Source organism: Montipora foliosa, chromosome 13, assembly GCF_036669935.1.
Source record: "Montipora foliosa isolate CH-2021 chromosome 13, ASM3666993v2, whole genome shotgun sequence".
Lineage (NCBI taxonomy): Eukaryota > Metazoa > Cnidaria > Anthozoa > Scleractinia > Acroporidae > Montipora > Montipora foliosa.
In genome coordinates this window covers 30,288,167-30,300,666 of record NC_090881.1, presented here as the reverse complement: position 1 = coordinate 30,300,666, position 12,500 = coordinate 30,288,167, and the positions used below count along the sequence as shown (strand labels likewise).

Sequence of the window (12,500 nt, the reverse complement as noted above, 5' to 3'; positions counted from 1 at the left end):
GCTTTCCTTCGGAACCGCGAGGGAACATTCTAAGGCGGCCGCCAGGCTAAGTGTTGAAATGTTGAAATATGTTTTTACAACGATTGTTAAAAACTGCGCGGATTTTCTTTTGAATGATTCATCGAGCCTCTAGTGCTGTAATAGCCAGCTGCTCTGCAGATTTCAAAGGGACTGTTCAATAGGCTTACGCGACATCCTGCAGTTGATGCACCGATCACAGAAAGGAAAAAGAAACTCAATAAAACATTGTTCAAACAAGCTACAGAGAGAATCCAAATGCAAAACCCGCGCATACTCAGTAGGACGCACCATACAAAGCAACGTCCAAAGCCGCAGATTTTGCGAAACACTTTGCACCAGTCGCGTCAATTTACCATTGAACTACAATCTTGGACAGAATAAAATGGAACAGAAATGCCCCCTCTCCTCTTTCATGACACGGTCTCAACAAAATGTACGGGTCATCAACATCTTTCACTGGTAAAGGAAAGGAACTTGAGTTTTATGTTTTTTAAGTCCCACTGATGAGCTGTATTTATTAGACCGTGTAGTCATCGACTGGCCACTCAAGAGAAAGAAAAAAGGAAAAAGAAGAAAGAAACCGATTTTCATTTATGCGGTCCTCACGGACTGCAAGCAGGATTTTATGCTTTTTCTGTAGTCCGCCGTGTACCTAAGAAAGAAGTCCATTCACTGGTCCATAGTTGTAGTTTATCACGATAGTCCATGGACTGGAGGTCAGTGCCAACCTCGTGTCTTTTTTCTTAATTATAACATATTCACGCACAACTAACTGATAACGAGATTACGAAAAGACGGACCACAATGAGATGAATTCATTTATCTCTTGCGAATGATTTCCGAAGAAAATTTGAAAAGTACTAATGAGATCCGTCAGTAGTCTCTCAGTAAAGGCTGAAGCGATCTCACTTATTTGTCATGACTAATATTTGGACCTCGGCTGAGAGAAACATCACATACAATGCTACGTTGATTCTTTTCGAATGGTAACTCTAATAGCTGCGACCATTTGGCTATAACTACCAGAACTCGTTCTGTTTTTTTTTTCTTCTTAATTACACTTCTTTATACTTTAGGGATTCTAAATGACCTTTTTAAAAAAAGGAAACCTAGTTTGTCTAAAGTATAGCCTCGGAACGTTTTCAAATGACTTCATCCCCGCCATCAGTGTTGGTGGACGAAAACAAATTCTCTCGTTAGCTTCTTTTGTTTATCCACCTGAAGTCGTACATTTCTCTGTTGTTATTGGTGTCTCAAGAAGTCGGTCGAAAACGTCCTATAGTGGTAGTCATAGTCAGATGGAGCCACTGATCTCAAGGAACGGTTCGGCACCCAACACTACGCTGCGTAACAAATTCTACCGAGTTACTGGCTAAGTTCATCCATGTTGTTTTTCAAATCTCTATGTTTTGTTCCAAAGGCGCTACATCGTCTTCTTGCCTTTTGTACGCAGACTGACCCGGAGCACGCCACCATTTCCACCAGATGGCGCCCCCAATTCCGACGGCTACTAAGAGGAAGGTTACCACAACCGCGACTGCAATTATGCCCCCTTTGACCGCCGTAGGTTCGGGAGTTGTTGCCGGAACGCTTGGCTCCTGGCTTGGGGTCACTGTGGGCGCTGAAAGATATTAATTGGATCACTAGCAGTTAAGGATTGAAACCATGTGGGGACGGGTTGCTCGAAGCCTGGTTCGCGCCAACCGTTGGTGAAGAGGTATCAAAACCTATAGGTTTCCATGGTATTTAACGCTGGTTAGCGCTAACAATTCTTCGAGCAACCCGGGCCAGATTGTTTGAGACAGTAAGTCAACAATGGCTTACCGATTCGATTGAACTTACCGGACTGTGATATCGCAAATACACAGCCTAAGGCGAGCCACGAAGGCTCGGTGCGGGGCTTACGTGCGACTGGGAGCGGGACATGCTTTCCATACCGAGCTTGAGACTTCGGCCAAAAATCGGAAATAATAGAATGACAGGATATTTTAGTTGCCATCTTCTGCCCTTAACAGGTGTAAATGGCTACGTGCTGCTCGACAAGGCAAGCAGAGAAAGAAAACACGACGTACTACTAGAAGTCAGCGGAAATGGTGTAAAGCTGATGAATGCTGTCACTAGCTCAGCCGAAACGTCAATTTCAATTTCAATTTCAATTTTCTGCGTTTTACCCGAAAAAGTTAGTGTTTATTATCGAAAAAGCAGACAAAAAAGATGATAGTCGAACTTTTGTACTACAGTGAGTGCGGTGTCTCGAGCGTTGTCTTGCGGTAAATTAAGCAGGCATGTTGCAATGTTAGCCACTGGAGGACAACATACGCTTTCATGACACGGTCTCAACAAAACGTTCGGGTCAGCAACATCTTTCAATGGCAAAGGAAAGGACTTGAGTTTGCGTGCTGATTTTTATTGAGGAACGAAAAGCTGGCGGAGAACCTGCAGAAAACCCTGGAAGGGAAGGTCGAGAGCACTTCTTGTAACCTTCCTTTGCGGCCAGCAGCTTTCTGGACTTATTTTCTTCTCGAATTTTTCCTAGAAGCCTAAATTAGGTCTATATGGACCCGAATGAATGACTGCTGGACTAAATGAATAACTCCGTTTGACCGTTAAACTAGCCTGCGTAGCAAGCGTTTCCGTGCTGTTTCGGAGCAAAGAAAGACCGAGGAACGAGATTCTCGGTTTTGGCCGCGCGAGAAATGAAACGAGAGGCAAAAAATGAAAGAGGGGGGAGGGGGAGGGGAAGGAAGGAAACCCCCTCCCCGCTTACTCGCGCCATTTTTCGCGCGGCCTTTGCTCCCCCTCGCGCCATTTTTCGCGCGGCCTTTGCTCCGAAACAGCACGGAAACGCTTGCTACGCAGGCTACCGTTAAACTGACCCGCGCAAACTAACTCAATGGCAACCGGAGTAAAAGAAAGTGATTGTTTCAGTTTGTTCCAGTTGACAGCATGTCGAACACCGATAAAATCCTGAAAATGTTTTTTTAGAATGCTAATTGTGTAGCGAGCAATCACCGTGATGTTCAAGACAACGCCAGGTACCTAATATCCGTTGCTGTTTGAGGCTTAGGTTTTGTGAGTCACATCTAATCATTTTACATTACTACATTACCATTCCTGGAATATCATTAGGACGTTACCGGCGTTTGGGTGAACTTACCTACAAAGTACCGAGCCCAGAGGAAAGGAGATGGCCAACCACTTCGCCTACAGAACCCATGAGATGTGGTTTCATTCCCCGAAGTACTGCAATATTCAGCATCTGGAAAATCATTCCTGAAAATTATATGGTATGAAGTTATCAGTATCTGTACACAGGGGAATCTTTGTTTACATTTTTGCCTTATTATTCTTCTTTACATTTTTTGCCTTATTGCCCATCGTTTTCTTATCTATTAACCCAATATTGAAAGTGCATTGCATAATGAGCTACCTCCGAGACTTTGAGCGCAATAGGCCATTTCCGAGTTCATGTCTGCCTCCTTTTCAAAGCGAGTCTAAGTGCGAAGTTTTTTTGTAATGGTAATTTATGAATGAAAACTAATTTTCATAACAAAAACTTCGCACTTAGACTCGCTTTGAAGATGAGGCAGGCTTGAACTCGGAAATGGCCTATTTACCGGATAATCTCTGAGTAATGACGCTTTGAAAACTCGAAATTTTACAAAGAATGTTGGGGCCCATTAGCTCTTTTGTCACCCAAGAATTTATCGGTTTTTGATGGCTAATAACTCACCTGTTATCTAAGCCGAAAGGCTTAAAATTGGATATTGAACTACAAAACACGTTCTTTTACCTTTTGAAGTCAATTTGTAAATAACATGATGCCTTCTGTCAGCAAACTCGTATGTTATTAAGACAAAATGCAAACAATGACGTCAGCAAAGATTCGCTTATTGAGCCTTACACAAGGTCTACTAACAAGGATAAACTGACCTGAAAAACCCCGGACAGTCCTTGGTAATCTGATCACAAACAGACTGACAGATAGTGTAATATCCATGACCTTTGAGTTCAAATTCATCCGCGAAACATGGCGGCATATACTCTCCACAAAACAGCCTCTTTATGTTTTTTTGGCACTTGGGGTATTTCTTCAGGTTCATTCGAAGTCGCCGTGGAAAATCTGTCTCCAGTTCTCCCTCTTTGTACTCTTTATCGTATGCGAATTTGTAAAATCTCTTTTGATGATCTTCAGATACAAGAGTGTAGTTGGACACACCAAGAGTCTTACAGGCGGGAAAAATCAATTTTGAACAATTTCGATCCAGGGGTCCTACAGTCAAACACAAAGAGAAACAGCTGAAGAAATGGAAAATAATAACGTAATCCTAAATATCGATATCCAACCCAATCCGCTTGCCCTTTCAAACTCTGGGAATCTCAGTGAGAACTATTGTATAATCGTTATTTTAAACTCATCAACTTTATCAAACGACTTACGCGTAACCTGGAGTTGCTTACGTAAGAGATATTTTGCATTTGTTTTGTCGTTTTAATGTGCACTTTCTATAAAAAGATTCTGTTGATAAAAACTACATAAACCTTTGATGCTGTCATTTGTTCTGAAGTTGGGCGGTTCATGACATTTTCCACTGCTTGCTTTCTTGTCAGGAAGCACGTGACAAAGTGGGATTGAATATTCCAGAATAAAATTAGGTAGTCTTTTCTCACACTTTTTCAAAAACTCGCTACAAACTCGTTTGCAAGGCAGAACACGTTCTTGTCCTTTAGAGCACTGTGGAACGAAAAATGAACAAGCCATTGTCCATGCTGACGATTCGTTTGCGCAGCCATCAAGTATCCGGTAAATTGTAGACTGAAGTTCTTTCGCTACGTATTCCATCTTTCCTTTTGTCAAGCCTGGAGGGAATTGAAACGTTTCGTTATAACCAGCCGCAGAGCAAAAACGGAAAGGTCCTTCCACGAAGTTTTTGCATTGGCCAGTTGAGCGAGCATAACGCGAGTGCTTCCGTAAAGACCCAGTGAATCCTGCAAAAACATCGGCGTTCAGACCGCAAAAGAACAAAAGAAAGAAACTGAAAAAGAAATGGATCATGATCGAATTAACTCGGTTCAGGTTTGTTTCGCAAGAACTGCAGTCAAGTTCTTGTCTCCGTGTGTTCAGTTTAAGCGCGCAACATTGATTATAAATTCGTGACTTTGACAAAATTGTCCGCTTCAGTTTGCTGACTCTTTTGTTCCGATTAAGTGTTGTGGTTAGCAGTGATATTTGTCATTTAGGTTGTTTATTTGGGGCTGAAGTCATATCCTAATTAATGCTGATTATTTCGCTCTCGTGTCCCTGGAACAAGAACGTTAATTAAACAACCTAATATGAACTCAGTTGCCGTGTACTTTCCTTAAATCCGAAGCGGAGTGGTCGTCGCAAGTTTTCCTCATTGCAAATTAACTTCAGTTCATATTACGAAGTCAACCGTGATGTGCAGTAATGATTACCTCAGGGAAACCAAACAGTTGAACGTCAGTATACAATATCGCAATTCAACAACGTAGAGTCGATTTTATTCACTTGGCTTCCACAAACGCCAGGTTTTGGATATCTTAAAAGGATAATTTTTCCGTTACAACAAAATTTAGCCCCAAAGCAACTCGTTAATCTGACTGATTAGTTTGACCTTTGTAAAGTATTTCCAAATTTTAAGTTTTTGCTTCAATAAACCAAGGTCCACCAGGGCTCGAACTTGGTGGTGGTCTACTAGCCAAATACCAGTAGATTTCGAATTTTGACCAGTGGATTTTCCTCAGTTGCTAGCCATCTTGGCTACTTAATATTCGCCTCTATAAATAACTTAGGTCTTCAAACATTTTCAACATGATTTTTTCATTTCAACAACTGGCATGAATTAAAGAAAGAAAGAAAAACAATTCTATATCTTTATTTGGTTTATACAAGTTCCTGTTTATTCGCAGCCATATTGATTTTGCTTGATCGGGGAAACATGGAACCAAGTCAAATACCCATGATGCAATGCTATCAAAAACGCTTGTCCACCATCTTGAAATGCAAATTTACGATCGCCGCGCGTGATTGCTCTTGTTATGGATATCACAGCATTTCTGTCATCAAAAGCAACTGGATCATCTGAACAGGGGTCAAATCAAACAACTAAAATTCTCACTCTTAAGAGACGAAGCGATGATTCTGGAAGCAGCACATCCCAATCTTCATCAAAACGAGAATTTGTACGGACATGGCTGAAAGACTTTCCATGGCTCACTTAGGACTTTGTAACAAACCGAATGTTCTGCAAATTTCAGTGGAATAACAAATTGTATTTTAAACATGAGCACGTACAATGCACTTTATGTTGTATAATTTATTACAGTTGATAGCAACAGCAGTTTTACAGTTTTTTTTTCTCATGTTTGTTTAATAAATAAAAATGACTGTTTCGTGCTGTGCACGTGCCTAGACTAGTAAAAACACATTTATGGCTAGTGAATTTTGGCTATGTACTAGCCATTTCAGTGACTATTATCTTCAAAAGTTAAGTTCGAGCCCTGGTCCACAGACGCTCCTGGGTACCAGTGGCCCGAGGACCTTTCCTCATTCAGAGATGTTTTTCGCTTCCTTCGTTCCTTCGTCCGTCCGTCAGTTCGTTTGTTCATTTATTGCTGAGCAAATTTCACAAATATTCCTTTAGAGCCATGAACAAAAATTTGTTCTTGAAAACCCAATAAAGTAAGATCGGTCGGTTGAGAGAAGTCCTGACGAGGACTGAAAGGAAGTCGTCCTCTGAGTCAAGTGATTTGTGTTGTGTCGGCGAATCGTATAAGTACTTTGGTCTTTGACCTGATTGGTCAGTAGAAACGCGCCTTCATGAAATTCAATAGATACTGTCAGTTCTTTTCAAAAGGCTTCTTCATCGGATAAAATAAAACTTCAATAAATGATGCAGGATATATGATTTGTTTTATATATATTTCAACTGCGGAAATGCATGGAAATACGTGACCAACTCCTAGCTGGGTTAATAGCTCAGTTTTAAAGCTTAGCATTCTCGTCACAGAGAAGAGCTCTGATCTGGGGTCGAGTTTGATTGAATGTCCTCGTCCAGGTTGCCATAATATGATAGAAATTTTGTTAACCTGAGTAAGCGCGTAGAAACTTGAACAACGCAGGAGAACTGCTTCGTGAGTGACGGTTCTGCATGATCGCACTCAACTTTAATCATTATCACCTCTAGAAGTGTTTCTGGACTGTCTCCAATTTGCTAAAATAATCCCTAAAAAAGTACTTTCCGTCTTGGTAAAAAAGCTATAACAAATATGGGCTTTTTTGTGCCATTCTCATAATGTGAGACTTGTTAATAAATAGAACATCTTCCATGCCAAACTGGAGTTGACTTGTGCTTGGCCAGTACAAAACACGTTTTTATCAGATGGCATATAAGTCATCCTCTGTCAACACTATGTCCGTCATCGATTGCTTTTTGTGAGCGAAGTGAACAAATTTTCCCAAAAATTGATTGTTGCACTTACACGACTTTTCGCTGCCTCGATGACGCGGAAATCACATCAAAAACTTGAACATCTCATTTACCAAGCTTTAGTAAAACCTCACTTTGATTACTGTGACATTGTTTGGGGTAACTGTGGGAAAACGCTACGAGACAAACTGCAGAAATTGCAGAATAGAGCAGCCCGTTTGTTGACATTCTCTATCTATGATGCTGATGCAACCGAGCTACTCGAGTTTTTAGGGTGGAAAAATCTTGCACGCCAGCAGGAAATTCATAAAGCCACCATGGTGTTTAGATGTCTGCACGGGCTAGATCCAGAGTATCTGTGTTCAAAGTTTACGTGGCGTGACTCTGCTTATGACCTCAGGGACTCTCATGTTCCATTACCGCGCACTAATTATTACCGAGAAAGCTTTAGCTACAATGGCGCCACATTATGGAACAGTCTACCATGCGATATAAGGACCACGGAGTCTCTGGGGGTATTTAAACGTCTAACGCACGGCAATCACGGAAAACAGCTTTTAGTTTATAGTATACAGTTTGAATTTTAAATATTTTAGTGTATTGTGATATGTATTTTTATGGGTTGATGAATTGATCGTGTTTAAATAAAGATTATCTATCGATCTATCTCTCTATCTATCTATCTAACAAGGACGTTAAAAGCGATACTTCAGAAAAAGACATAAATCCTTAGTCCAAAATCTGACGTCCACTCCAAGGTTTAAGCTGTTACAACTTCGTTATCGTGCTTCGGTGTGATTGGTCTAATATCTGTCTCCTAGGCGACTCATTCCACAATTGGTGACCAAGGAAAATCACCAAACAAAAGTAATCAAGTTACTTCGACGCACGTGGCTACCAGCAACTTGGCACCAGATTCAGAAGAGTTCTCAACGCGGCGATGAAAGCCGCACTAGTAGGGCCGCTTTTTCTGTCCGTTCTGGTTTTTCTACCCAACGGTGTTTCTACAAAGATATGCCACCGATTAAAACTTTCCTTATTTCAAAGGTGCATTAAACTTGGCTACAACTACACGGCCCGTTTTCCGGAAAAGCTCACCATTCAAGAGAGTATCATTGGAAATCATCTGGAACGAGATACGAAACAATTTGAACAGTGCTCAGAACATCTAGACACTATAATGTGTGCGATGTTTGTTCCTAAATGCGTGGAAGAGCGCTATGGCCCTATATTGCCGTGCAGATGGATATGTGAGGACTTCGTCAGGGACTGCGAACCCAAAGTTGAATTTGAAAAACTCGAGTGGGTAAAAGGTCTTTGCCCGTTACTGCCTTCGTCAAAAAGCGAGTGCTTTGAACCGACAGATTACAAACCTCGTGACACATCAAGTAAGTGAAGATGAAGAAACTTGTTTATATCATAACATTTTTAACACTGAAATCGACAATTTTGCGGATAGACGCAGATTCAAAATAGTTTTCGTTACACATGAAAGGCTATTAATTATGACTAGTTTTATAAGACAATCTCGGAAACTGCAAGAATTCATTTAATTACCTTGATGATTGACGATAATTTAACACCACCTAAGAATTGCGTGATTGTTTGATAATGCACATTGCCCGATCAGTTTTTCCCTGAGCGAATTGTTGAGTTGAGTCGAGTGTTGTAGATTGTAATGCAGAAGAATTAAATTGTGAGTATACAGGAAACGTTTCTCGTTGTGCGTTTTCGACAGACAAATAACACGAAACAACAGCTGATGATTTAAATTTGAGTACAATACAAGAGGACGGAGTTTTTTTATGGACTTGAAAATCGATTTTCCCCGAAAAATTTTCAGTACCCTGGGAGCCAGAGGATTTTTTTGCAAAGGTCTGAGAGGGTGCTACGCAAGTTGGAGACAATGACCAAGGACTCGGTCATTGCCTCCAACTCGTGAAGCACCCTCTTAGGCCTTCGGAAAAAAAAAAGTACCTCTGGCACCATGGGTAACTTCAAAAGCTATAAAGCAAACCATTTCCACATCCCCGCAAATCTGAAAACAGAAACAAGTTATTATGTTAACTTGCGGCCATGTGTTGTTAAAAACACTAAGAAAAAGATGCTGTCGTTAATTAAGAAATTTTCGTAGTTTTTAACGGGACGCGAAAGTGCTTTATATTTGTTCACTACGGGGGCGTGTGAGTTTACGCTTTAAACAGAAATCCATCTCGAGACTTTGATTTCCGTCTTTTATTCCCTGAGCAGGTGCCAAAGAGGTAGAATATTTGCATGGAAGAAAAGAAAACAATAGCTTGCAAGTGGAAAAAGCGCGTAACGATTAAGACTGTATTGTTTATTGTCAGTTTTAGGAAATAGATATGTAGGCGTGGTGGTTAAGCTCCCTAATATTTATCGCTCGCTCACCGCCGCTTGCCAGCGCTCCGCATGAGAATCTCAGCAGGCCTGCTCCAAATTTCACTCAGCTTTTCAAAGATTTAAGCCTGTAAAATGAGTTCCAGCATTATTGGAGGCTGTAATATGTGGTCCAGCGTTACTAGTGAAGTTAAAGGCTCCTCCTCGTCTTGTTATGTTTGATCCGCGCTGCAGTAAAAGCACACCTGTGAAACTAAAAGCACAGAAAAACGTTTGAGTCGCAATAAAGGCCATGTAACTGAGTTTAATTTTGTTCTATCTATATGCTTCAATACGAAGACAATCTAATGTTCTCCAAAAGGCGTTTTATCTATTAATCACAATGTACGGTTATTGACAAAGGAGATCTTTTTCTTGCATTTTTGCTGTGGCTTGGCCAACATGGCCACAAGCAACAGGTTCTGGGCGTGTTTTTCATATGATTAAAATTATTTTTCAACTGCATTTCACTACAACATTCATGTAGATCACCTTACTACAGATTTAAGGTCATCACCGTGACATTCATTACAACATTGGAAAAGGCACGTTTAATTTTTGAAGAAAGGGTGGGGGGAAGGGGGCAAGAAAGTCACGAAAAAAAATTATTCGAAACAGTGTAGTAGAAAACAATCGTTCATAAATAAGCACGGGAAAAAAATTTTAGCAAACCATAAATTGATACTGGGACTTATATATTTAGTAGATAAAAAAGTGAAAAAATGCCCACGTATTCAAGAATTTCCACTGCGTGACCTGCCTGATTCGAATTCATTTTAAGTTAACAGTTTTATCGACCTCTTTTTCAGTTCCTGTTTTACAGAACTGTACCAAGCTTCAAATGTCTTCTTGTTCTTATCTTGGTTATTCTCATACAACTCAAGGCCAACAGATGCAGTTTATCCTGGAAAATGTGCTAAGACGGAAATTGAAGACATTCCAAAATAATTCGGCCCTTTGTTTGTCAACGCTTAAAAAGATATACTGTGCTGAGTTTGCTCCGCCGTGTTTCCCTGAGGATAAAGAGGACATTGTTCTCCGCACAGTGTGCAAGCGCGATTGCGAAGACGTGAAAAGGAAATGCCCAGAGGTCTATAAGGAACATTTTGGCGACCACGCTTACTGTGAACAATTGGCAAATGAAAAAAGTGACTTGAAAGGATTCTGTAAACTTACAAAATGGCCGACGGCAGTTCGATGGCCTTCTCGCCCAGAACATGTTCGCACAGGTAACTTCAGACACCATAAACCCTTAGTTCATATGTATCATGAACAGAAAATGTTTGTAACACTGATTGGTTCACAAGCCGAGGTTGCTTGCAAACTGATCGCAACCTCTGACAAAGAGTCACCTGCAAGAACTGAACAACTTTTGTCACTTTGTATGCATGGCCGGTAAACATCAAATCAGAAAATGTTTGTAAAACACCTCAGTGAATGATTTCAGTGATTGTTTTTGACTCACACACACAACAAGACAGTAGATGGCACACACAACTGAAACGAGTCGAGGTGGCTGGCAAACAACTGCAACCTATGACTATTTTCCACATCAATTTTAGATAAAGAGTTATCGATCTTTAAGCTAACAGCGTGAAAAAACTATGTCCCTGTTTAAGCTAACAGCGTGAAAAAACTATGTCCCTGTTTAAGCTAACAGCGTGAAAAAACTATGTCCCTGTTTAACCCTTTCAGCCCCGATAGTGCCAAATGGCACTTATAGATTTTACTCTGTCTAACGCCAGACGATTTTACTCGTCAATGGGGAACCCCTCGGGGCTTAAAGGGTTAAGCTAACAGCGTGAAAAAACTATGTCCCTGTTTAACCCTTTCAGCCCCGATAGTGCCAAATGGCACTTATAGATTTTACTCTGTCTAACGCCAGACGATTTTACTCGTCAATGGGGAACCCCTCGGGGCTTAAAGGGTTAAGCTAACAGCGTGAAAAAACTATGTCCCTGTTTAACCCTTTCAGCCCCGATAGTGCCAAATGGCACTTATAGATTTTACTCTGTCTAACGCCAGACGATTTTACTCGTCAATGGGGAACCCCTCGGGGCTTAAAGGGTTAAGCTAACAGCGTGAAAAAACTATGTCCCTGTTTAACCCTTTCAGCCCCGATAGTGCCAAATGGCACTTATAGATTTTACTCTGTCTAACGCCAGACGATTTTACTCGTCAATGGGGAACCCCTCGGGGCTTAAAGGGTTAAGCTAACAGCGTGAAAAAACTATGTCCCTGTTTAACCCTTTCAGCCCCGATAGTGCCAAATGGCACTTATAGATTTTACTCTGTCTAACGCCAGACGATTTTACTCGTCAATGGGGAACCCCTCGGGGCTTAAAGGGTTAAGCTAACAGCGTGAAAAAACTATGTCCCTGTTTAAGCTAACAGCGTGAAAAAACTATGTCCCTGTTTAACCCTTTCAGCCCCGATAGTGCCAAATGGCACTTATAGATTTTACTCTGTCTAACGCCAGACGATTTTACTCTGTCTAACGCCAGACGATTTTACTCGTCAATGGGGAACCCCTCGGGGCTTAAAGGGTTAAGCTAACAGCGTGAAAAAACTATGTCCCTGTTTAACCCTTTCAGCCCCGATAGTGCCAAATGGCACTTATAGATTTTACTC

The 12,500-nt window shown here is 41.1% G+C and overlaps 3 protein-coding genes and 1 pseudogene across 4 annotated transcripts in view; 2 read left to right on the top strand and 2 right to left on the bottom strand.

The window, feature by feature from the left end:
- The window catches only part of LOC137981901 (uncharacterized), a 3,104-nt pseudogene extending 2,163 nt beyond the window's left edge, over window positions 1-941 (bottom strand).
- Window positions 1-3,259, top strand: part of LOC137982118 (uncharacterized) — a 9,381-nt gene extending 6,122 nt beyond the window's left edge. The window contains exon 3 of the transcript XR_011118610.1: window positions 3,151-3,259. The gene's annotated coding sequence lies outside the window, so the exon portion shown is untranslated. The remainder of the gene's footprint in view (window positions 1-3,150) is intronic.
- LOC137982119 (uncharacterized) overlaps window positions 1-5,447 on the bottom strand; it is a 5,571-nt gene extending 124 nt beyond the window's left edge. Inside the window, exons 1-4 of the mRNA XM_068829177.1 lie at window positions 4,564-5,447; window positions 3,955-4,294; window positions 3,179-3,294; window positions 1-1,642 (exon numbers count right to left, since the gene is read on the bottom strand). The exon at window positions 1-1,642 is cut by the window's left edge and continues 124 nt beyond it. Of these exons, the coding sequence (XP_068685278.1) occupies window positions 1,416-1,642; window positions 3,179-3,294; window positions 3,955-4,294; window positions 4,564-5,077 (1,197 nt within the window). The 5' untranslated portion in view covers window positions 5,078-5,447 and the 3' untranslated portion in view covers window positions 1-1,415. The remainder of the gene's footprint in view (window positions 1,643-3,178; window positions 3,295-3,954; window positions 4,295-4,563) is intronic.
- A 2,913-nt stretch (window positions 5,448-8,360) lies between these two features.
- The window catches only part of LOC137982120 (uncharacterized), a 5,316-nt gene continuing 1,176 nt past the window's right edge, over window positions 8,361-12,500 (top strand). For both annotated transcript variants that reach the window (XM_068829179.1, XM_068829178.1), the window contains exons 1-2: window positions 8,361-8,860; window positions 10,679-11,098. In XM_068829179.1, coding sequence (XP_068685280.1) covers window positions 8,413-8,860; window positions 10,679-11,098 — 868 coding nt within the window. In that variant the 5' untranslated portion in view covers window positions 8,361-8,412. The remainder of the gene's footprint in view (window positions 8,861-10,678; window positions 11,099-12,500) is intronic.